The 25,819-nt window shown below is 36.5% G+C and overlaps 1 protein-coding gene across 1 annotated transcript in view; it reads right to left on the reverse strand.

Annotated features, from left to right (window-relative positions):
- Nucleotides 1–25,819, reverse strand: part of Necab1 (N-terminal EF-hand calcium binding protein 1) — a 161,881-nt gene that overhangs the window by 127,838 nt on the left and 8,224 nt on the right. The window contains exon 3 of the mRNA XM_047519916.1: nucleotides 6,486–6,594. Within this exon, the coding sequence (XP_047375872.1) occupies nucleotides 6,486–6,594 (109 nt within the window). The remainder of the gene's footprint in view (nucleotides 1–6,485; nucleotides 6,595–25,819) is intronic.

Below are 25,819 nucleotides of genomic sequence, written 5' to 3' on the forward strand. Positions count from 1 at the left end.
GTCTTGTGTGAACACCTGTGGGATTCTCCTGCCAGAGCTTCTCAGTCAGGTTTGCACTGTTAAACTCAGCCCGAGCACACCAGGCTGTCTACTCCTTTTGGTTAATGTACTCAGGACTTGCTGTTCACTTTGCTCTCCTGACACAGCCCACACTACCTCCCCGCTCTTTTCTGTTGTTTTGTTTGTGCACCTTTTGGTCACACCATACCTGCTTAGCTAGCACCCAGGATTATGACTGTTCTGTGCTCCAGGTATTTCAGTCTTTAGGCTGCTAAGTCTTCAGATATGATTGAAGATGTTATAGGCTATGCTAATAGGGAGAGCTCTTTTGTTGACTGTGGGAATTGCAGTCTGCTTTCTAGTTACAATGTCATGCAGGCTGTGTGAGATGCCCTTCAGACTAATCTGCTGCTTATTTCATGCTTTCTCTCCCTACTGCTCACAAAATATGTTGACTTTAGCAACATGATGAGTAACTCAAGAAAGAAAGTGGCTTCATCAACCAACTCATCAAGCTTTGGGATTTAACTGTCATGAACAAATACAGGATGGGCAACTTTTTATGTTTCAGAAGGAACAGAACTCTGCCATCTGAAACAAATCCTTTGATATAATTACTCTCCAATTACTATGGGACTTTATCTCATCATTGGTGCATGAAAACTGTCCTCAAATATTTGAAACATTTGTCACAAAACATTTGTATTCTAAATAGCACTAAGGAGTAGAAAGAAGTGGAAATTTAGAGAACTAAATTTTCAGTTTAGTTTAGCAAATAGTTTTTTAAACTTCCAGGGCTAGCTCTTTTTAGTAGGTGGTGCTATTTCTATCACTATGGTGTACTTCCATGATTTAACAAGCCCTGGGTTGAAATCCCAGGGTTCAGCACCCAAAAAGTTATTTTAGTTTGGAATAAAGAGCAGTTGATCTGAATGCATCAGTCATCTGTCCCTAGTCACAGCCTCCCATCTGAGGACCCTGGGACACTTTTTTGTATGTTCAGATTCTGACCCAGGAGCAAAGTTTCCATCTGGTCTACCATTTGTTCTAGCCTGACAATCTGGATCTCCAAAGTACAGTGTACTGGGAGAATTGTTTTTGGTCTCAAGGGGATCTTTCCCTTTCCCCCTTCCCTCTGCTATGATTAACACCACAAGGATTTATGCTAAATGCTTCATGTTTTCCTCTGACTGCCAAATACAGATAAGCTGGCTTTTTTGACGAGGGAAAGCACTTTCTATGAGTGATGGAAGACCCTGATGATTTTTCTTCAATTTATTCTTGCTTTCTCACTGGTGTGGTGGCTCCAATTTTTAAGCTACCAAACTGTAGGTGTTGATGTTGCTAGTATTGTTTTACTTTTCAAACAAAAATATTCAGGGCTCTAAGTATTCTTTTTTAAACAGTAACTTGTAGAAGTTGAGAAAGACCTGTTTAAAAACCTTTAATGGAGCTGGATAAGCCTAACTGAAATGACTAAGAGATTAACAAAATTTTTAAGACAAATTTTTTTAAGAAAAGGAAAGATTAGGCATATTTGTTCCAGAAAGAAAACAGGTAAGAAGAGACTTAACAAAAATCTCTGAAATTATGTAACTTTAGTTAAGATGGATAAGCCCTCTTTCAGAATATTCTGAAATATGATGATGGCATTCATTTCCTTTAGCATTACAGAAAGTTAAAGTTTTCAACAATATTTTTCCCTGTTAACAAATACTTATAAAGTGACCCTTTTCTTTGCCACACTGCATATCCTAAGCATGATCAACAGAAATAAATTAGTACTTTGTTCCACACTCAATTACATAAGAAAAATCTCAGGGAAACATTCCAAATGTCCAAAGAGAAAGGAAAAGACCTATCAATTTAAAATGATAGTTTTAAAAAGTGGTGGAAAGTTGAACTTCTGATGCCTTCAAGTTTCTCCTCCTTTCCCTGGGGTTTTTATTCACTTCTATGGTCTCTGCTCTGAGTAAAATCTTTAGAGTGAACAGATCAGGAACATAATTTCTGGGAAAATACTCACCATATTAGGAGTCTAATACAGCATTGTTATGGTTTGAATGTGAGGTATCCCCCAAAAGCTCACATGTGAGACAATGTGAGAGAGAGTTCAGAGGGGAAAGGACTGAGTTGTGAGAGCCTTAACCCAATCAGTAAATTAATACCTGATGGGATTAATTGAGTAGTGGTAACTGAAGGCAAGTATGGTGTGACTGGAGGAGGTGGGGCATTGGGGCATGGCTTTGGGGTAAATATTTTGTATCTGGTGAGCGGAGACTCTCTCTGCTTCCTAATCATCATGTGAGTTGCTGCCCTCCACCACACTCCTCCACCATGATATCCTGCCTCACCTTAAGCCCAGAGGAATGGAGCCAGCCATTCATGGACTGAAACCTCTGAAACCATGAGCCCTTCCAATAAACTTTTCTTCCACTACAATTGCTATGGTTGGTTCTTTTAGTTACAGCAGGGAAAAAGCTGACTAAAACAAGCAAGAAGCAAGTGGGATGGCTTCTGGAATTCTTTTTAGAGTGAGATTATTCCAAGTGTTGAGCACGAGCTTGTGCTGGCGTAGACTGGACTGTGACCACGCTCACGGGGCACTGGACTTGCACAGACAGTGGTCAGCAGTTTGGTTTTTAAAACACACTAAATACATCCTCTCTGACTCAAACCAGACATACTTTCAACCTTGGTAACAGTCATGTGCAGAAATCATTACACAGTCTCAGATGTCTAGGTTTTTATGAAGTAGTATGCATTTGGGTTTGTTTTTCTGTTTGTTTGGGTTTACTTTTATTCATGAGAGGAGATCTGTTGGAAACGAGACACGTGGCTCCAGGGCATAGAAAATTAAAAATGCAATGAAGTCTTCTTAAAATAATTTATCCAATGACAATAGCAATGTTCAGATGGAAGGACAAAGTACTGAAATGAATAAATGAAATGAAAGAGAAAAACCAGTAGAATTATATTTGAAAATTAAGACTGTAACCTACTTGTGTGTGATGGAGAAGGTAGTATACATATTTTTTATTTGTCAAAATCTGTTTTTGAATCACTGAACCACTCTATGCTTATCCATTTAAAAGTTACCTGGAATCGGAAAAGGTGACACAAGTCTGTAATCCCAGCAACTCGCGAGTCTGAGGCAGGATGGTAAGTAAGAGGTCATCTTCAACAACTTAACAACACCCTGTCTCAAAATAAAAATGTAAAAAGGACTGGGGTGTCACTCAGTGGTAAAGAGCTCCTGGGTTCAATCCCTAGCACCAAAATACAAAGACAAAAAAAGCTACCTGTAAGAAATGACCTCTTGAAAGGTTTACCTTGTAGTTTTGCTAAAATGTCCTTTTACAAGAAATAATTTGCTTAATTTTAATACTTAAAATATGTTCATATTACTGCATTATAGATACTGGCTATAATTATACTTCTTGAACAATTTGCTTCTCAGGATCAAGAATAATATTTTAAGAATATTCTTCATGAGACAAAGGGGGTAAATTAAACAGCAAGATATGTTCTCAGCTTTTCCTTTTTTCTTTCCAAATACTTTCAAAATGGATATGTCATTTTTCATACATGGCAAATATAGTGTTTGTAGCAAAGGGACTTAAATTTCCACAGATGGCAGGAGTGAGCTGAAGTAATACTGTCTTAGAACATACTTTTGCAAGGGACAGATGCTTCCTTGGAAAAGCTCTGGAAAACAGTGTATAAAGCAGATAATGAATTAATGGGTTCCAAGGTGAAGTGAAGTCACCAGACATCAAGAGGAGCAGGAACTAGGCAGCCATGGGGGTTCATTGAATGTGTTCACAGACTCTGACTCTCAGGGTCCAAAGGAACAGGGTGAGACAATGGATCTGGTTTGTTCCATCCAGTCTACGGATGAACTGGCTGCTTTAGGACAGATTGGGCTCCTGATAAATTAGAGCGGTTTGGGGATATTAAGAAGTGTTTGGATTTAAGAGCATACTTTTTCTTTTGGTACTGGGGACTGAACCTAGGAGCACATTACCACTGAGCTACATGCCCAGTTCTTTTTATTTTTTATTTTGAGACAAAGTATCCCCAAGTTGCTGAGGTTGACCTCAAACCTGAGGATTATAGGCATGCACCACCATGTCTGCCAAAAAGAGCATACTTTCTTATGTGTGTGGAAAGGGAAAAAATAATTGGTATATTTAGTAAATCACTCAAATAATTCAAACTTAGATCATGCAAAGATAAAAGTTATCAGTTGCTTAAAATAAAGCTCTGAAATTTCTGTGCCAAAGTTTGAATTAATCTTTTAAAAAGATCAAAGGCTAGCACTGATACCCTTTTTTTTTAAAGGAATTTCATGAATATAATTCAGAAGAGTCTAACTAATATATTTAAGCTCTAAATTAAATTGAACATCCTTACATAAGAAAGCACACACTGTTGTTACTAATGCATATGGGAATAACAAATAGTTATTATTCCTTGAGATTTATGGTATAAATCACTGTATGTACTTTTTAGCATTTAGTAATCTTAAAGCTATACCAAATTCCAATCTAATAACTATGTAAATAAAATAGCAAAACCAGGCCAACAAGATCTATAGAATGCTTTAATTTTCATTAACATTTGTAAATATGTATTGAAAAATCTTCATGATAGCAAACTCTGAAACTATGACTCTCAACAAATGTTCCCAACCCAAATTGAAATTTCCATAATAAATATAACAAGAAAGAGATAATTAGTATCCTCAATGGAGTATTAGCATTCCATCTTCCAATAACTGGACCACAAAGGGAGCCTCTACTTTGTTTTTGTTTTTTTCTCACATATCATTTCTCAGAACGGTACAACATGGCTTCCTTTCTTTCATGCATGAAAATTCTCTCTCAGTAGCAATTTAAGGATAACTAAAATTATCTGCTGTGTTCCTCCATCTCTCCCTCTTTGAGTCTATCCTTCAGTAGAACTATAATGATAATCAAAGATGTCACTCTCCGACTCAAGTTTTTCAATAGCTTCCCCTGGTCTACAGGATAAGGTTGAAGCACTTTTGTAATTGCAAAATGCAGTTTTTTTCTTGACCACCCTATTCTCTACTCTCCAAATTTGTCTCCCTTCACTCTTAGCCTTATAGTTGACAATATAGCAGTAAGAAAATCTGTGTCAGTCCTATTCACCTTAGGCTTTTCCTCTCTGATTGGAATATTCTATCTGTTCTTCTTTATCCAAGCAATCTTTACTCTTCCACAATGACTCAGCTCTAATGAATGTTCCCTGAGCCCAAAACTGGGCTAAAATGACCTTCCTGGTAATCCCAGGACATTCCAGCATACCTCAATTACAGCATTTATGATATTATATGGAAATGATCAGTTGGAGAGTCTATTTCCCTATTAAACTATAAGCTGACTCCATGTCATAACACCAATGCCTACTAGAGATTGATGCACAGATTTTTGAACAGACTGGAACTTCTGATTTAGTTACCCATTAGTACTATTTCTGACAACAAAATACTTAAGCCATTTCCTAGAGAATGAAAAACCCCACTGAATTCAAAACTTGCAAACTGGTTGTTTAACAAATATTCAGCTGCTTGCATAAAGTGAATTGAATCTTTTAATTTTTCTTAATAGTTTGCCTCAAGAAAATGTCTGTTCATAGACGTAGCCCAAGAGCATTTTCCTAGCATATTGGCTCACTGCCTGGAACAATCTTAACACTGCCTATAGTGACATGGTGATTGTTCAAGCAATAGACACACTGATGGCTCTCAAGACAAGACTGAAATGGTGCTTTTCCACATCAGAATTGTATAATCTCAACTATTACAAATAATGTGATTTGGTTCAATTACCCAAAAAAAAAGCAGCACATTTCTGTTGTTCTGTATCCAAAAGTTCTTATTATTTTACATTTTTAAGCACAGGAAGACTATGACTATGACCTTCATTAATGTTATGCTAATGCAAAAATAAATCTATATAGGTAAAATAAATACAAGGTACTGTATGTGTCAATTCTGCAGAGATAATCCTGTGTCCTTCATTATCTGCATCTCTCAGGTAACAGTGATTTTAAATTCAGCATTCTTGAATTGCCCAGATAACTGCTACAATTTCCTCCATTTTAATACACTAATATAAAATTGGCCTAAGGACAGTTTTTAAACAAAGAAAATTGAGATGAAGACAAAGTAATAAGGAAAAATTCTACTTGCTTATTAATGATAGAATAAGAATTGCTTATCATGTCTACTTTGTTTTATATTCTACAAAAAAGGACCTATCTAAAACTACTTCAGGAGAGCTCTCTAAAGATCACTGAGTTTTTCAGAAATTTTCATTTTTTAAAGACAGGGTATCTCAGAATTAAACACAGGTAAACATTATAAAATGTACCCTTTACATCTTTTCTTCCACATTCTTTCATGAGGAACTCTCTCTACCTCATTTATAGAATCCAGTGAATTAAAAACTCCTTACTTAGTATTATGTGTATCAATGGTATGGAAGAGTTCATGTAATTCTTCTCCACTGAGAACACCATCTGCAAAATATGCTTTGAATTCTTCAAAGGATAATTTTCCATCATCTGAAATGATAAGAACAAACAGAAGAGAAGCAAATCATTTCCATTTTACATTGTTCTATCTTTGATTTTTTAAACTTGGCACAAATGCTTGTGTGTGTTTATTCATGTGGGTAACCCACATGTATTCCCACACCCTCCAAAAAAAAGAATAGAAAAATTCAAGGTGTTAAAAAGAAAAATGAGAACATTTTTGTAGTACATAGCATGCAGATTGTACATTCTAATGAAATATTAGTCCATGTGGTGTTGAATACTTTTGATTCATTTATTCCCATGACAAACATTTAGATTTAACAAAGCATTTACCTGGCTATACAAAAAGGATATCCACACAACAAAATAAAGAGCCTAACATGGAGTCAATTATTTGTATGTTTTGCCTTCATGGTACAAAGCATAAGCAGGACCTAGTAGACCACAGGATACATACTAGATTTTAATTCAGTGAATATTGATTAAGTAGATACTTGCATGTGGATATGACAGTTATTATTACAATCAACAAATAGTGTCCATTCTTCTATTCTTTAAACTAGTGAGTACTTTTAAAGCAAAATAAATTTTACTTTTGTGGGTTATAAAAGTGAAATACAATCGGAGAACCTAATAGAGAGATAGGATATGCAAACATAATTTTAAGTCCCTTACATAGTAGGTCACAGCAAATGTTCTAAGAGGCACTTTCAATGTATGGGAGTTTGGATAATAAATTGTTTTCATCTAGGGGCAGGAGGGGCTTTAGTAGCATGTGCACCTAACTGAACAAAAACTCTGGTAGACGAAAGAAACACACTAATGATAGGCAAAATATTTGTAAAGACACAGAAGCAGCAAATCTAGAGAAATGAATGAACAGGAAGAGAGAGAAAAGCAGCCCTTCCTCTATACAGGAGCTAATTTGTCAGTTTTCTCGGATAAACTGCAGAATGACTATAAGTGATAGAATAAGCCTTCTATTTACATGAGGGAACTGAGGTCTAAGGAGGAAGAAATTTGTGCAGGGCCACAAAACTCCTACAGTGTGGTCCTACCAACATTATTCTGAACAAACCAGCATTTGTCTTTGCGTAGGAGAAAGTAAAATTAAAATGATTAGATCTCCAAGATACATTTAGAGCATTGTTTTTTTCTTGAAAGCTGGCTCACAGATTGCCTAGAGTAGTGTTAATACGCAAGTTTCTGGGCCCTACCCCACAATCATTCTCAGAGAACACAGAAATGTGGGCAAACAAGAAATACAAATTTTGAACGTCTGGTGTGAGACGTTTCTACACTAACACTCCACAGGCATTACTATCAAGGATATAACAGACCTAATCACTGAACTGCTTTTTTTTGCCAGGGTAGGGGGAGGGCGCTTAAAGGCTGATATATTTTTAAAAAACTTAGTTGCAAAATACAAAGACTCTGAAACATTTTAAAACTGTACTTCATTTTGTTTTTTAACTTACGAAGCACAATATACCAATTTTCTGGTTAATTCTTGTTAAATAGTTAACTGGGAAGACATGGCTATCAAGGTGCTAAAAATCATGAACTGGATCAAGTACAGAATGAGTTCCCGACCCCAGTGTTTGCCTGGACCAGGATTGTTCAAACACCATAGCAACCCAGTACAAAATGAAATTGAATTCACGGGCGTTATCAATCCTCTAATTTGTGTTTCTCTTTTTATTTATTTTCAGTACTGGGGATTGAATCCAGGGGTGCTTTATCACTGAACTATATCCCCAGCTGGTTTTGTTTGTGTGTTTGTTTTGTGTTGTTTTGTTTTGTTTTTGAGACAGGGTCTCACTACATTTCCTAGACTGGCCTCAAACTTGCGATCCTCCTGTGTCAGCCTTGTGTTTCTGTTTCTAAATGAGTTATTGCAGTTTCAAGCCTCATATGGCTATTTTAAACTTTAGCCTCGTGTAACCTGTTTTATATCACAGACTAGACTTCATGCAGTTTTTCTGCTGGGCACCTCCTTACTTTGATGAAAAACATATTGCCAGATTGGAGAATTGGGTATAAAGTAGATGTAGGTACATGTCAAGGAAAAGGAAAGATTGTCCATCTATTTTTTAAAAATGAAAGAAAAAAAAAAAAAAAACAGGAATCAATACACTATTTCTAATGCCACCCATGATATGTATTAATGGTAGATACTTGTTGATGTTGGAGTGTGTTTTTTGCTTGTTTGTTTTTTTGTTTTTTGTTTTTTTTTTTTTGGTGAACATGTAATATTCTCAGGTGACAAAACTCTGGTGGCCTGTGCCTTCTGTGGCTGAGGGAGGCCTCTGTAAACCTGCTGTATAACTAGGATAGGTAAGTGACTCTAAGTCATGCACATATTATCAAGAGAAAGCACTAAATAGCAAGTTCAGTGGTTGAAAAAGAAAAAGGAAAAAAAAAAAAAAAAAAACCTCTTACTGGAAAAAAATATAAAAAGAAAAGGGAGGCATTGAATTAATTGAATTACAGCCCAGTTTGTAGGATAGAAAGTATGCTTTAAAAGCCTGTTTTTACCACATGCAGGACTCCTGAAAGTCTTCCCTTCAAGGTGCCACAATTTAAAACAAGCAACTGCAAAGATTTACTTTTGAACAGTTGAAGACTAGTACTTAATGGTAAACAAAAGTATTACGTTTTTTCAACAGAAAGGGAGAGAAAAATTCCGTGTACTATGAGTCTGTATTAATAGAACAATTATAATTTTTATTAAAATATTTTATTTCAACTTCAGTTTTCCTGCGGATTGCTTTTGAAATGGAACAACACAGTGAAACCTACATTCCTACAAGTGTGGCTCACAGAGGAGTTGAGTCTTATGAGGTCTGATTTCCTGTGGTGATAAATCTTAACTTATCAATAATGGCACAGGTTTTTCAACTCTTTCTTTTAGAATTGCATGCTTTGTCTGAGTTTGTCCCAAGCATAGTTGGCCCCTCTCTGCTTTCTTTTTCAATTATTCTGGCCTTGTATTCCCCCTTCCATTAATTTTCTGAGATGGAGGCATTAGAATGCAATTGCTAGAACATAGTCTTAAAGCAAAGCAAATCTCGTTTTAAACATGAATTTGCCATTTACTAGTAGAGCACTTTCATCCTTTTCCCTCATCAAATATTTATCACAATCCTACTACATGCCAAACACTCTGTTTTGTGCTAAGAATGCAGGTAGATGCCCACTTAGAGATCTTATCATTGTGATGGGGGAAACAGCAAATGAACAGCAGGCATAGTTTGATAAAGGCAATCCTCGTGGCTCTAGGTTGATATGAGAGCATTTAGTAATATCCTCAGATGTCAGAGCATAGGGAAGTTTTCTCAGAAGTGTCATTTCTGTTGAGAAACAAATGAAAAATAGGGGTTAGCAAAGGAAGATCTTTAAGGAGAAAGGGTACTCCGGGCAGAAGAAATGCAAAAAATAAATCGAGAAGACAAGAAAGGATACGGTTTGGAAACTGAACAGAAAAACCAGACTTGGTCAAAGAGTATGCCTCTGGAAGGAAAGAAAAGTCAAGAGTTAGATACAGAGAGGCAATATCATACGAAGCTGTAACAATCATTGTAAAGAGTTTTGAATTTCCCCAAGAGATCTCTGGAGCCACTGTCCCTTTTTTAGAAAGCTTGGTGGGGTTGTCGCAAGTGAGTGGAGTACAATAAGAAGACCTATTAGGAGAACATTGCAGAGGAACATTGCCAGGAAAATACACAGGATGGCAGAAACTTTGGTGGTGATGGTGAAAACACAGAGAAGTGATAGATTTTTAATCTGTTTAGGAAAGAGTCACCACAAATTGGTGATTAGTTAGAGGCAATAGGTGACAGGAGTAATTGCTTTCTAAATGGAGTGACAGATGGATGGCGTCATCTCCATTCATTGAAAGAGAAAACACTGGGCAAAAAGCATGAGGCAAAGTTAAAAATGATCTTCTGGACATGTTGATACTAGTGGGGCCTGTGGACTGAGCAGAGGCCTCTAGTGGGTGATGGATCATGTGACTCAAGAAAAGCAGAGGAGGGTAGAGGCTAGAGATGCTGGCTTGGGATTTATCAACATATAGTAATGGGGTCCCAGTAGTGAGTTCTCTTGGGAGGACACCTGTAGTGGGAAAGAAAAGGGCCCAGCACAGACTTTGAAAGTGCCAACTAAATTCTTTTAAGTTTCAAATTTCATAAATGCCAGACTATTAAAAGGACTAAGTGAGAGGCTATATAGAAAACACTGAGCGCATGACCCAGCACATAGAGCACATAGTAAGAGGTCAATAATGGTAGATATGGATTTAAGAATCCAGTCTTGATAAGTAAATATCATTTATATGTTTTTGACTCCCATTTCCTACTCCTCCTTGAAAAGTACTTATTGAGTATATACAGAAAATAGTATTTCATACACTCAATGACAGAAATTTTCTATTTATTCTCATAGGTAATTAAATTTGTACAGCCTAAAACTGGTGCTTCTTTTATACAAAGGGCTCTTTAAACATTCATTTCAGGTCTCCAAGCTGCTTTCACAAATTTGCCAATACCTAGAGCTCTGATTTCAGTATTGCCTCTCCCCCAGGGCACTTTTTATCTAGTTCTTACAAGCATTTATAATAATTATGTTTTCAACGCATTTATGTGTTACTTTAACATTTTTGAAGACTTCAAATATTGTAATTTATCAAGAGCAAAATACCAAAACATGACTATCTTCAAAAATAATAGCAGAGTCCCTGGTAGAAAATGAATACCTGGAAAGCATTACCAAGTTACATATGAAAATGACAAAGCATTCTTGGCTTGCACATGCACATTTTAGAAGCACAAATAAAAAATGGCAACCTCATTTCTAAGAAGAAGTTCAGTTGTAAATTCAGAGAAATTGTAATGATATTCACAATTTATTAAACTTAATAGATAAGACATTATCAAATGTTCACAGTACCTTGTACAAGCCATTTAATATCATTGTACATCAACCTCTTTAACACTACATCACATCTCTTTTTCTGTTCTGACCCGAGGTTAAATATAAAGGGATGGAGAAAGAGATACCATACTGATAGATCACTTTAGAAAAAGTAAAATTCAAAAGATGGAAAATTATTACTGTTCAAGGGCACATCACCTAACAGAGTCAATTCTTCCAGAAGACAGCAATCCTAGGTTTGTATGCACCTAACAACAGAGTGTCAAAATACATGAGGCAAATACTGATAGAGTTGAAAAGAGAAATAGACAAATCGATGCTATGCCTAAGTTATTACAATACTCCAATATAATACTATTATAGCATAGAAATGAGTTACGAAGCTGTTATGGTTTGGATGGGAGGTGTCCCCCAAAAGTTACAGGTGAGACAATGCAAGAAGGTTTAGAAGTGCAATGATTGAGTTATGAGAACCTTAACCCAATTAGTGAATTAATCCCCTGATAGGGAATAACTGGATGGTAACAGAAGATGGGTAAGGTATGGCTGGAGGAGGTGGGTTCTTAGGGGCCATGCCTTTGGGGTATATATTTGGTGAACTGAACTTAGTCACTCTCTGCTTTCTGATCATCATGTGAGCCACTTCCCTCTGCCATTATGTTCAGCTTCACCTTGAGCCCTGAGGAATGGACCTGGTTGTCTACGTTTTGAGACCTCTAAAACCATGAGCCAAATAAACGCTTTCTTCCTCTACAATTGTTCTGGTCAGGTCTTTTGATCACAGCAGCAAAAACTGACTAAAGCAGAAGCTATGGAAAAATGGGAATGAATCTTAATGCATACATGGTGCTAACTTAAAGAAGCCAGTCTGAAAGACTACATATTACATAATTTCAAATTTTGACATTATGGTAAAGGCAAATTCATAAAGACAGTAAGAAGACTAGTGGTTGTCAGATGTTCACACAGACTGGAGGAAGGGTTGATTAAAGCAAGCACAGAGGAATTTTAGGGTGGGGAAACTATTTTGTATGATACAGTATGATGGATGTATGACATTAACATTCAGTCCTTAGACCCTTACAGCACAAAGAATATACTGTTCAATTAACTTCAAAGTATGAAAATTCTTGGAAAGTCATGTAAGAGTTCTGGGATCCCAGGATGTAATGCATGAGTAACTTTGGAAATGAGAGGAATCTAAAAGCTAAAGGCAAAGAAATCATAAATAGTGTTATGACTTGCATCTGGAATGTCCTCCCAAAGTTCATATATTGAAACATGGTCCCCAGTGCAGCAAGGTTCAGAAGTGGGGCTTTTGGGCAATGCCTGGATCTTGAGGGCCCAGATCTCAACAGTGGATTAATCCAGTGCATTAATCCACTGATAGCCAGATGGACTACTGGGATATAGAACCTCATTGGAGGAAACAGGTCACTGGGAAATGCACTAGAAGACTTTAACATCTCCCAAGCCTCTTCTCTCTCTTTCTCTTTCTGTGCTTCATAAGCCAAAAAGATTTCCTCCACCATATTTCTGTCTTGGAGTCAGCTGACCATAGACTGAATCTTGAATCTGTGAACCAAAACAAATCTTTCCTCCTTTAAGTTGTTCTTGTGAGGTATTTTGAAAACCCAACTAACATACATAGTCTCTGTGCTATCATTGATAAAGTTGTTTCCCATTGAGGCATGAGTAATCATTCTGACACTGCTATGCATGTAGACGGGAATTGAACAATTATGTATATGAATGATTGACTCTAGGAGCTGAATTTTTCAATATTGAAATAATGGATTATAGAAAATTAAAGGGAGAAGTTTAGAATAATCCATGTGCTAATAAATGAGAATCTGAGACCCACAGTGCTTATGTTTAACTTAGCACAGGTACATAAAAGGACATAAAGAAATATTTGTAAATATGCTCATATACATAGTTGGTATGTATATATGTATTTCCTTGCTCCATAAGCCGAGAGGATTAGAAGCCACAATGAAACCTCACTAACACAGCTATCGCCCAGATCTTAGCTTTTAATAGCATTCTACAATGAAAAAGACTAGGGCTTCTTGGGGGAAATGGTGATTCTAGGGGTGGGAATTATAGAAGATGATCCTGAAGCATCTGATAGTGCCAGAAAGCTAGGGAGCACTCAACCCTCCTCACCCACAATGGAGGGTATAGAAAAGGCACAATGGAGGGTATGGAACAGGAGTCAGTTGAAGGTGCTTCCATGACAAGAGTGGGAATAACTTGAACAAAATGGAGTCACATTGAATTATAATCCAAAGTAGATAATAGTCATGAGTCCATAGTGTTATAAATAAATATTGAATAATTAAATGAGAGAATGTGCCAGGTGCACATCTGAAATCTCAGCAGCTCAGGAGGCTGAGGCAGGAGGATTGAGAATTCAAAGTCAGTCTCAGCAACTTAGTGAGAACTTGTCTCTAAAATATGTTTTTAAAAAAGGGCCTGGGACGTGGCTCAGTGGTTAATTGTCCCTGGGTTCAATTCCTGGTATCAAATAAGTAAATAAGAGAATAGACAAAAGTCCCATGGCAGGAGAATTCTAAAGATCTTATGCAGACACTCAGGCTTTGAAGAGGCAGAGCATAACTTCCCACTCCTTAGGTGATAGGGTGATAGTTGGGCAGAGCAACTTTCTTCCAAAGGATGAAGTATGGGAAGGGGGAAAGAATAAACTTTACAGTGGAGATCAATGTCAGCAAGAGCAGTCATAAATTAAAATTAGCATGTGCCCTTGAAATGGCATGACAGCATTTTACTTTTGTGGTATTCTTCCCCCAAACAATCCCAGTCTAGTCATGACAAAAACATCAGGCAAATCCCAACTGAGGAACATTGTGCCAAGTGCTATTCCTCAAAACTCAAGAATGTCAACCCAGGAAAGTCTAAGAAACTATTTCAACCAAGACAAACCTAAGAAGATGTGATTACTAAATGTTAATATGGTAACTTGGATGGGATCCTGGAACAGAAAAGGTATATTAGGTAAAAACTAATAAGGTATTCTTTAGTTAAAAAGAATGAGTCAACATTGGTTCTTTAATTACAACAAATGTACCACAGAAATGGAAGCTGTTAATAATAAAGGGGAAATTGAGAGTCAGGTACATGGGAGCTAGCTTCACAATTTAAAAAAAATGTATTGACCTATTATGTTGCAAAGGATTTTTACTCTAAATTTTATTGACTACAGTTCTCACAATAGTTTCTTGAAATAGTTTTGTCTTCTTAGTTTTCTCAGAAAAAAAAAACAAAACTGAAATGCAAGTTTCAGTGACTCAGACGAGGTCCCTGAAAGCATATCTCCTGGGACACACTGCTAGAAGATCATTAAAGATGCATATAATCAGAAAAATAAGAGATTACACTCCACTTATGTATAACCTATCAAAATGTATAAATGTATTCTATTGTCATGTATAACTAATTGGAACAAATAAAATTTAAAAAAGATGCTTTTGGTTTAAAATCTACCAAGTGCCATATATCATTCAAATAATTCAGTCAAATGCTTGGCTTCTTACTGACCTGCCACCAAATATTTAGACACTTTAGATACTTTATCACGAAACTTATTTGTATGTTGAACTATTTTCATCACTTGGAATTGTCCTAGAAATAGATAAAATTATATATATACACACACACACACACACACACACACATTGAGGGGAATGAGTATATATTACTTTTTAATGGTTAGAAAGGATTTACTTTTAATTTAGTGAAAAATATCCATTTAATGTCACTTTCATGTAGAATTATCCATAACATTTTATGTGAGACTAGAAGAAAAGCAAAAAATGAAAAAGAAACCTAAAAAAAAAAAAAAAACACCCCAGTTAGTTACTCAGGCTTTCGTAGAACAACAGATGAAATATTTGTTGGAGGAGCAGTTAGTCATTTGTAGGATGGTGATTTAAAATTAGCACACTCCATTTCTAGGCAAATTTCATTGGTAAATGAATATTAAATATTAGAGATAGAAAGAAGAGTACAATGCATAATTGAATTGCTTTCTCTTTCTCTCCTCCTACCTTCATTCCCAATGGGTAATCACAGTGTTTAAAACTTGTGTACCCTGCTCAACTATCTGTTCTCCTATCTTCAAGTAAAAGCTATGATTTTTTTCATGTGAGGAATTATCTGCCTTCTCTCACTCTAAGTTTTGTAGGTGCAGCTTTATATATCCCACCCCACTCTAGGGTGTCTACATAAGTGAAGTCCAGAAAATCAGTCCATTCCATCTTTCAGTAATTGTGTCAAGTGTGAGCATTGATTAGTTGATCAATCAGAGAAAATCTTAAGGTTTTTGCTAAAGTGTTTATAAAAGAGAAGTTCTCTCTTATGACCTGTTGAATAGGTGACTTGTATTCCAGGAGTTATCTTTCTATACTTGGTGAGAAAGTGCACCTGGAAGGAAGACCAAAACTGAAATGGCAGGGTTGGGGGGAGGTGGAGCATGGACTTCTGAACACCTCAATTCAGTTAAACCAATTCCTGGGTACTTCAATGAGAAGAGCCAACAATCTCCCAGTTCTACTTTAACTAATCCAAATTGGGTTTTCGTTACTTCAGTTGAATTGGTTCTGATAAATCATCTTTCTTTTTTTCTTGTTATCCTAATTTTTACTATCTTCAGAGATATAGCAGAGGACAATTATTCCACGAGCCTTCCTGAACCACCCCCACAAGGAGAACACTTAATTCTTTGAAATCGTATACATTAGTGTTTTTACTGCTTGTTTGGCCCAGAGATGCCTGTCGCATTGTTGAGGACATTATGATTCAATTTTCTCTGTTTTATGACTTTATCAATAAAGACACTAAGCTCCCAGAGGATGCCATTGTCCAACAAACCTTCCCCACCTCAGACCGCTGAGTTTATAGTTATTCAAGTTTTCTCCATCTAAGTGTAAAAACCAAAGGGTAGGTTAATTTCACAGATATATAATTTGTCCTAGTAACAGAAAGCCTAGTATAGGTTCAAAGTTTGCCTTCCATAATTAATTAACAAGTAAAGAAACTGTACCTTTAGGGCCCATAGGGAATTAGTGAAGGCAAAAGAAAACTGACATGTTTTGATTGTGATTATTCATAAAATGCTAAACACCATCCTTGGGGCTTTACCTACAATTATCCTGCTTATTCCTTATAATAATCCTGCAAAGCAAGTATTATTATTCCTGCCTAAAATGAGGAAATTGACTCAGAGAAGATGAGTAATTTGTCCAACATCATACCCTAGAAAATGTACATTAAATTTTGTGTATTCTTTTGTCTTTGAATACTCCCCAATCCCCACCATCTGTAATAGTATCTGGACACAAAGATGTGTAAAATATTCAACACATTAATGAATGAATGAAAAAAACAGCAAAGTTAACATTAAAGTTTGTTCTTTTTGGTTCCAAATCTCCATTATACCATGCCCCCTTCAAATGTGATGATAGCCAAAACAATTCTATATTTTATCTTTTGTTTTTAAATTATAATACATCATTCAGTATGATTCATGTGGTAACATTGGTATTTCTAGATTTGAACAGTGTAACTGTATTACAGAGATGAAGTACAGCAAATGGAGCATTCCAGTTAAGAGCTAAGAGTTTTGGAGTCAAGGGTTGTATGTTTTCTTTCATATGTGAAAGCTAGAGAAGAAAAAGGAAATAAAGGTGGAGGGGGATATCATGAAACTAGAAAGGAGACCAATAAGAATGGAGGAAAAGGAACTGGGAAGGGATAGGGGAGGGAAAGGGGAAATACTGGAGAATGATACTGACCAAATTACATTGCATTATCATGTGCAGGTAAGAGTATGTAATGCCAAATCCTCCCATTATGTATAATTATAATGCACCAATTAAAATATGGAGAAAAAGAGAAGCCATTAAAAAGACTGAGTTATGATGTTTGGGTTAGAAGGAATTCTGGATACAAATCTTATCTACTCATTCCATGTCCTTGTACAAGTTACCTATGTCTCAGATTGCTCATTGATAAAATTGGAAGAATGATAGTATCTTTCCTTTTAAGATTGTTCTGGGGATTAATAAAATGATGCTTGGCATAGCATCTAGAATATGGTAACCCTTGGGTTAACATGGTAAATACTATGGTTATTTACAGTGATTATTATAATAGTAATTTCCTTTGAAGTCTGAACCAATATTCTCATGGCCATATAAGACCTAGGCCATACAGGCTCTTAAATTCTTCAGGCTTTTTTTGTCTTAACAATTTAGGTTTTATTTAGAACATGTTTAGAACATAGTTGGAAACATTGCTTATAAACAAACAGATCAACAAATATTTATAAGAAAACTCATTTCTAAAAATAATCCTAATATCACAAAATTAAGCTTTTAGTATTATGAGTCTTTCATAAACATACAGAAGTTAACAATCTTACCTACCCAGTTATCTAAGCCAGAAATTAGACGACTGCTCCCTTACCTCACTGTGCACATGGGTCATTAAGAATCTCACTGTTCTGATTTAACACCTCAGTTTGTCAGCAAGTCTTTGCTAATTATAAATCAAAAAACTCCCTTTCACATCACTATCTCTTCTACCCTTGATTGATGCTTCAATATCTTTAATCTGGAGGTTTCTGCAGTATTCTAGGCAGAGGATTATAGAGGCTTTAACTAGGGTGGGAGATTTGGAAGCAGGGAGAAGTGATTAGACTTTGAAGATGTTTTGGCAGTGGGGCCAACAGGACCAGCTCATAGACTTCATGTGGGTTATCAGAGAAAGAGAAGGATTATGAAAGTCTTTTGGTTACAGCAACTGCTTAACAGTGGTGACATTCTCCACGGGAGATGCTGCTGAGGAACTGGGGAGCTAGGATTATGAGTATGGTCTCAGATATGAGCATCATAGAAGTTTAATATTTATTCTTACAAATTGAGAAATTTTGTTCAGTAACTAATTCCTGTTCATTTTTTCCAGTTCTATGCCTTTGTTCTTACCTTTCCATATACCTGTAATTACCTGTCTCCCCACCCAACCCACACTTACTGAAATGAATTGCAACTCAAGAAGAGCTGTCCTCAACACTCCAGGTTCACCTTCTCCACAGCCCTGCAGCAATTTATTAATGTTTATGAGATACTAACCATAGTAAGGAATTGTAACTAATTGTAACTACATATACAAAGATATGCTCCCTGCCCTCAAAGATCACACAACCTCATAGGGTAATATAGCCACAAATTTGTGCAAGGTCATAACTATATGACATCCAAGATGTTGTAGATGGAAGAATGGTGGGTAATCTGTTAAGGAATTAATATTTATTGAATGTGTATGTGTCACATGTGAGGTCTTTGTTTTATTCCATTAATAATCACATCAGCCCTATGAACTAGGCATAGGGCACAAGAACCTACCCATTGTTATAGAGCTTGCATTATGACAGAATGAACTGACAAATCGACCTGAATGCTAAGCTATTCCTATTAAACAATTCAGAAAAGGTTCTGGGAGGGATAAACTTGAGCAGAAACCAGAATCTTGAAGGTCATTCCCAGAAGAAAAAGCTGTGCATGTACAGACACAGAGGGAGGGAGGATCTGGAGTTTAAGTCCTCAAGAGATACTGGGGGAGATGAGGCTGGGCAGGCAATACCATATGAAGAAGTCTGGATTTTATCCTGTGGGCTATGGAGTAGCAAGTGAAAAATTCTGAACACAGGAGTGATAGGATCAGATTTACACTAAAGACAGATTATTCCAGTATAGCACCTAGTGAAGACTTCCATCACAGCATTTATTACAGTGTGTTATTTTATTATTATTATTATTATTATTATTATTATTATTAGATGTGGATTGAATCCAGGGGTGTTTTACCACTAAGCTAAATCCCTAATCATTTTTTTTTAAGACATGATCTTGCTAAATTGCTGGAGCTGGCCCCAAACTTGCAATCCTCTTGCAAGTCACTGGGATTACATCACATTTGGTTTGTATACTTATTTTCTAATTTATGTATATCTCCCCTTTAAAGTGTGAAGTTGCCACGTGTGGTGGCAAAGTTCAAAGCCAGCCTCAGCAACTTAGTGAGACCCTAAGCAACTTAGCAAGATCCTGTCTCAAAGTGAAAAATATAAAGGACTTGGATGTAGTTCAGTGGTAAAGTACCCCTTTGGTTCAGTCCCCAAAATAAGAAAGAAAGAAAGAAAGAAAGAAAGAAAGAAAGAAAGAAAGAAAGAAAGAAAGAAAGAAAAGGAAGGAAGGAGGGAAGGAAGGAAGAAATTCATTAATTTAATCTAACTGATACCTGCTTCATTCTGTGTAGAGAGTGGGGGAAACATTATTTGTTTTACTATTTTAGTGCATTACATAGGTGTGGCACACAGTAGCAATGCACAGAAACAGTTGAAAAAAAATGAAAGAAATAAAGGTGGAGGAAGAGACAGAGGCCTAAGACTAGTACTGAAGATCTTTTAACTCCAAACTACACATAATTTCTATGTATAATTCTCATTATCTTTAATGAAGTTTTAAAAAGTTCTATAAAAAATTAAAATATTGCTAACTTTATAGTAATACACTGACCCACTGGTTATTTTGGCACCATGAAGACAAGGTCATGATAATCTAGCCTGGCAATATTTTTCATACCATGGTAAATCTCATACACATAATGTATCACATAATTTCATTTCCCCAATTCCTTTCATTCCTTTATGTAAAAAAAAAAAAAAAAAAGATGAATTATTCAGGTTTTTTTTTTAGTTTTTAGCATGGAGCATAAAACCCAAACAGTGTCTTGGGCATAAAACACCAACTCTAAGGAGGCACAGCAAACTATATTAGGATTACTGGTGCAAACAATAGGGAAAGTTAAATGATCAAGGCACAGGCAGGACAAACCCCAGAGTAGCTCTGGGGTCTTAGTAAGGTCGTCAAGGACAGAAATTCTGGGCACTGCAGTGTGAGCAATTCAGCACTAGTAGGAGGGTGAGTAGGGCATTGTGATTGACAGTCCCACAAAGCAAGAATAAGAATTTTAGACAGGTCAGGTACTTTCCCAAGAAATTTCTGGGTATTCTCTTATTTAATCTTTCAAAAAAAAACCTGTGGGGGAAAAAAAAGCACTATCTTTATCTCCATTTTTCAGATAAGGAAGCTAATTTAGGAAATTATTCAGGTCACACAGGAAGTGAACAGGGATTTGAAACCAGTTAATTTGACTGCAAAGTCATAAACTTGGCCACCATGCTACATGCCTCTGGGATCTAAATGGAGTAGAGAGGATGACTTAATTGCAGGTACAGAAAAAGGAAAGACTGCTGGCTGTCAATCCATAGATCTCACTGCAGACAGAACTTAAGAAGCCAGGTTTTGAGGTAAGTACCATACTCTGTATGGTCTAGTATCTGCTATCAGAGCAGGACCTGATTTCTGAGCATTTTGCAACCCATAGCATCCAACCTTGGACTCAGGAATTTGAATCTAAATTTTCTTTTTGTTTCTGCAACAGCTGATATGCCTAGCTATGTAAAGATTAGAATTTTCACAGTTTTTTGCTTCTGAAAGAAAAGTAACATGTGAAGAGTGTGAAACTACTTTACATTTTAGAAAAAAAAGATTTTACTATGGAAATACAAAATTTGTTTTCCCTTATTCTTTTTTTTTTTTTTTTTAAATCATTATAGCCAGAATTTGCACTGCAGATTGCAGTGCTTGCTGAGACACTGAGACATTCCTTCCAAAAAGGCTGTTGTTAGGGCAAGAGGTGGGGTGTTTGTTTGTTTGTTTGTTTGTTTATCAATCACTCCTAGTAGACTTTGCCTTGACTTTGCCTGGTAGATACATTGAAGAGTCTGCAAATGCCTGAAAGTAAATATGAGAATGAAATTATCTGAAAGCCCTGTTAATCTGTAATAAGTTATCTAATTCTCAGTTTTATTAATTTTTCCTATTTAAGAAATTAGTGAGGAATTAAGAAATGAAAACAAGTATTGGGCTAATAATCTGAATTTCCAGAGTATATGCCTCAATCTTTCCATTTTATTTGGGACCAGAAACCCTAATTACAAGATAAAAAGGGCTGCAAAGCCTGATGGGGCAAAGGATGAAACTTGACTATATAGATCACACAAAGCAGTCTGATGACCAAGGTACAGAAGACTTAGAATTATAGACCTCTATGACACTCTGAAGGTTGCTGGATAACCCAGCCTTTCGGAACATACTCTTACTTACTAAACCTTTGTTTCAGTCTTTACCTAAGATCATACTCTCAGAGGTAAATAGAACAAACCCAACTTTGGGCAGCCAAACTGAAAGGCTTTTATTATAACCAATATTCATTGATTATAACCCAAAGAAATCTTCTTAAATACACAAACAGTACATGAACTCTTCTTAGACTAGGAGTTTTTATTGGTAATATTATTTTTTGGAGAAGTTAGTCATTCGATCATAATTCCTTCAGATCACCAAGGAAGCATTTAGTTTATTAAATCAATAAATCTACTCTGTGTTGGGGAACCAGAAGATCATCTGCAAGATATTTACAAATCCTAGACAATTATATTTATGTTTTTGTAGACTAAAACATATACATAAGTGCATACACAACAAAGAGGAAAGATCAGTTTGGAGTCAAATAGATCTGAGTTCGCAATCTTGGTTCTGCTGATAACATAAATGTGACAACTATGTAATTTCTCTAGCTTATTTGCTCCATTCAAAAATGAGGATGTTAATAAAATATAGCTACAAATATTGAAAAATTACTATGTGTGAAATCAAAATGATTGAGAGGCATAATCTCTATTAATTCTCAAGGCAACTTTATGAAAGAAGTAGTATTTTATCCCCCTTTCACAGATGAGGAAACTGAGGCACAAGTAAGTTAAGTAACTTGTCCAGTGTTATGAAGCTAGACAGTGGCAGAGCTGGGGCTCTGGGACTTGTTTAACCTCAAATCCTGTGTTCTTCCCTCTGCTCTAAACTGTCCATTTTAAAGATTTTTCTATATTGATTAAAGATAATGTATATCAAGTACCTAGGATAAGAACAGGCCCATAATAAGCCCTCCATAAATTTTGGCCAATATTTGTTATTAATAAACAACAAACACAACAACAGGGCTTGGCTTGATTAAAGGATATGAAGGATTATTCCAAATTTTTAAGGTCAAATTATTAGTTATGTACTTCTTACAAGTAGATTCACAAATATTTATTGAGCACTTGTGTGGTGGCAGCATTTTGAACCTGACATCTCCGTCTTCACAGGATGATCAGGCTGCTAGATTGGGCTAAAGACCAGAGAAGAACCGAGCCCCTTAAAGATATCAGTCATGACAAAGCGGTCAAAAGCATCACCCACACAGCCCACCTGTCTGCTGATGAGAATACAGCAGAACCGAGTAAGAGCAAATCAGCAAGAGGCATCTGACGGTGTTATTCACTACTACGAGCCTTTTCATTTTGCCTTTTACTAAGGCTAAAAAAATCTTCTGGCACAGACACAGAAAGAAAGATAACAGTATGATCTCACTTATATGTGGAATCTGAAAAAGCCTAACTCAAAGACATGGAAAGTAGAGAGGTGGATGCCAGGAGCTGGAGTGGGAGCAATGGGGAGAGGCTGGTCAAGGGTACAAACCTCAGTAATAAGATGAGCAAGTTCTGGGGCTGGGGTGCACAGCCTGGGTGGTAATGGATGTGTCAATTAATCTGATCATGCTAATTATCACACAATGCATACTTAGATCATCACATTGTACACCTTGAATATATACAATCTTAATGTGCTAGTTAAACATTTCAAATAAAAAGTGTATAAATTTAAAGAATCTTTCTGCAAATTAAAAAAAAATACCCATGTGCCATTTCTATTTTCATTCAATCTTTGGGAAGGAAGCTTTTTCAGAAGTTTTGCATTTCTAGGTTTAATTCTGCACTCTTGAGATCAAAGCACCAGCATCTCCACTAAGCAAACCTATTTTCAGCTCGATCTTTATGTCTAGGATCCTAACCCATGATTTAAAAACAACCAATCCCCCACCCCCAAAAAAAAAACTCTCTCCAAGACACCATTGTTATCGCTTAATCACTAATCATGTGTTTTCCCCTCATTTATCCAGCAGTTTCTCTTTTATGTCAGATAAAGTCCAAATGCTAAATCTGTCCTCTGGCAGGGTAGCTATCATACTGTTCATTGCCTCTTATTCCTTTCGTTATTCCATTGCCAATTAAACTGTCCACAAGAGATTCTATCACATGAGGGTCTGTTACCAAGAGATCAAACACATGTGGCAGCTGTTTATTTACAAATATAGAATGCAATGAACACATGGAACAGGAAGATGGCTGCTTTGCATTCACATTTACATTAGATCATCTACCCTCCTTTTCTCTTTTCAGTTCTTCTTGTATGGTGAATAGCCTTATGTTTCTTTTCTACTAAACTCCACTGGCAATAGAAATAACAGAAAAGCACAAATAATCTCAGATAACCAAACCATCGCAGCACAAAAAACAGCTCAAATTTTCAATACTAAGCACTTACAGTGTGTCAGGCATTGCCCTAGAGACTTTATGTACATTGTCTCATTATTACTCAAAACAACCCTAAGACATATACCTCGTTACTAGGTGGCATAGCTGTGATTTAAGCATGGGCCTGCCTGACTCCCTCTCCCCTGGCTTTACACAAAGAATGAGGAAGAATAAGGTGGGATTAAAAACAGGAAGAAGAATAGACAGATAGAAGGGAGATGGATAATGGAGCAGAAAATTCTCAATCATTACTGATTTAGTAAACATCTATTGCACACCTATTACTAGCTGGACAGGTCCTTGTCCTGGAGAGGCATATTTGGCTTAGAGAAATAGAATCTCCAGCAAACAACTGCTGTCCTCCACCAGGAGGGCAATAATTGATATGTGCAGAAGTGTGGAGAGCAGAGAGAGCGAGGGTGGAGCCTTGCTGAAGGAACTGGGAGTCCTTCCAGATAAGGAGCCTTCCGAGCAGAGGTGTAACCACACAGAAGCATCCTCAAGCTGAGGGTGGAGTGTTATACCAGGAAAAGGTCAAAGCAGGGCAGCATCACAGAGGTGTGGCAGTTGGCGAGATGCTCAGGGAATGAAGTGCTTCCACGGGCTGCTGAGCAGAACTCATGGTGAAGATTGTCAGAGATAAGAACAGAAGAGGAGGTACGTTTTGATAGCACATTACCATTTGGTATGAGGAAAGGAAGCAAGGAAGAGAGAAGCATCACATGGGAGAGGAGATGTGAGGAAATACAGGGTAGGGGGCTGCCAGTGCAAAGGACCACTCTGCATAGCGTAACACAGGAAGTAATCATAGGCCCACAAATCACTTAAATTGATTTTCACTTGCTTTTTATCCTCACTATGGATTAGGATGATTTTGCTGTTTATTATGACTATGAACCATGATAATTTCAATGGAAAGAACAGTGACAGGAAGGTACAAAGGTAATAATGGCCCTTAATTAGAGTCTTAGGGTTCAAGGAGATGAAGGTACATTCTGAGAGAACCAGGATCTTGGGTGAAGGGGTATATAAGGCACTTGTGAGCTTCAGACAGCTGCTGAAGCACAAGAAGGTGGCCTAAAGATGGACCATTGTACTCTAGGTACTGGGACAGGGTGTCAGGCAAAAGGCGGAAGGTCAAATGAGAAGACAAGATGATAATGTAATATTACCTCTGTTCTAAAGAGTTATCAAAAGTTTCAAATGAAAAAATTAAAAAGTACTTTTGATTCAGTAATATAGTAATTATCACAATATAATGTGTAAAATATTCTGATGGCCAGGCACAGTTAAATGTTATGTGGATTTGAGATTCTATTTCATTGCTTCTTTGGTTTTTAATTTGTTTTAATTAGTTATACATGATGCACTTTGATACATCATATATAATGGGGTACAATTTCTCATTCTTCTGGTTATACATAATGTAGAATTTCATCGCCATATAGTTATATATGTACACAGGGTAATAATGTCTGATTCATTCTACTGTCCTTCCTATCTCCTTATCCCCTCCCCTCCCTTTAATATTCTCTGTCTAACCCCAATTACATCTATTCTTTCCCAGCCCCCAGTTCCTTTTGCGAATTAGCACCCACATATCAGAGAAAACATTCAGCTTTTGGTTTTTTGGGATTGGCTTATTTCGCTTAGCATAATATTCTCCAGCTCCATCCATTTGCCAGCAAAAGCCATAATTTCATTCTTCTTTAAAGCTGAGTAATATTCCATTGCGTATAGTGTATATATATATATATA

This window comes from Sciurus carolinensis, chromosome 1, assembly GCF_902686445.1.
Source record: "Sciurus carolinensis chromosome 1, mSciCar1.2, whole genome shotgun sequence".
Classification (NCBI taxonomy): Eukaryota; Metazoa; Chordata; class Mammalia; order Rodentia; family Sciuridae; genus Sciurus; species Sciurus carolinensis.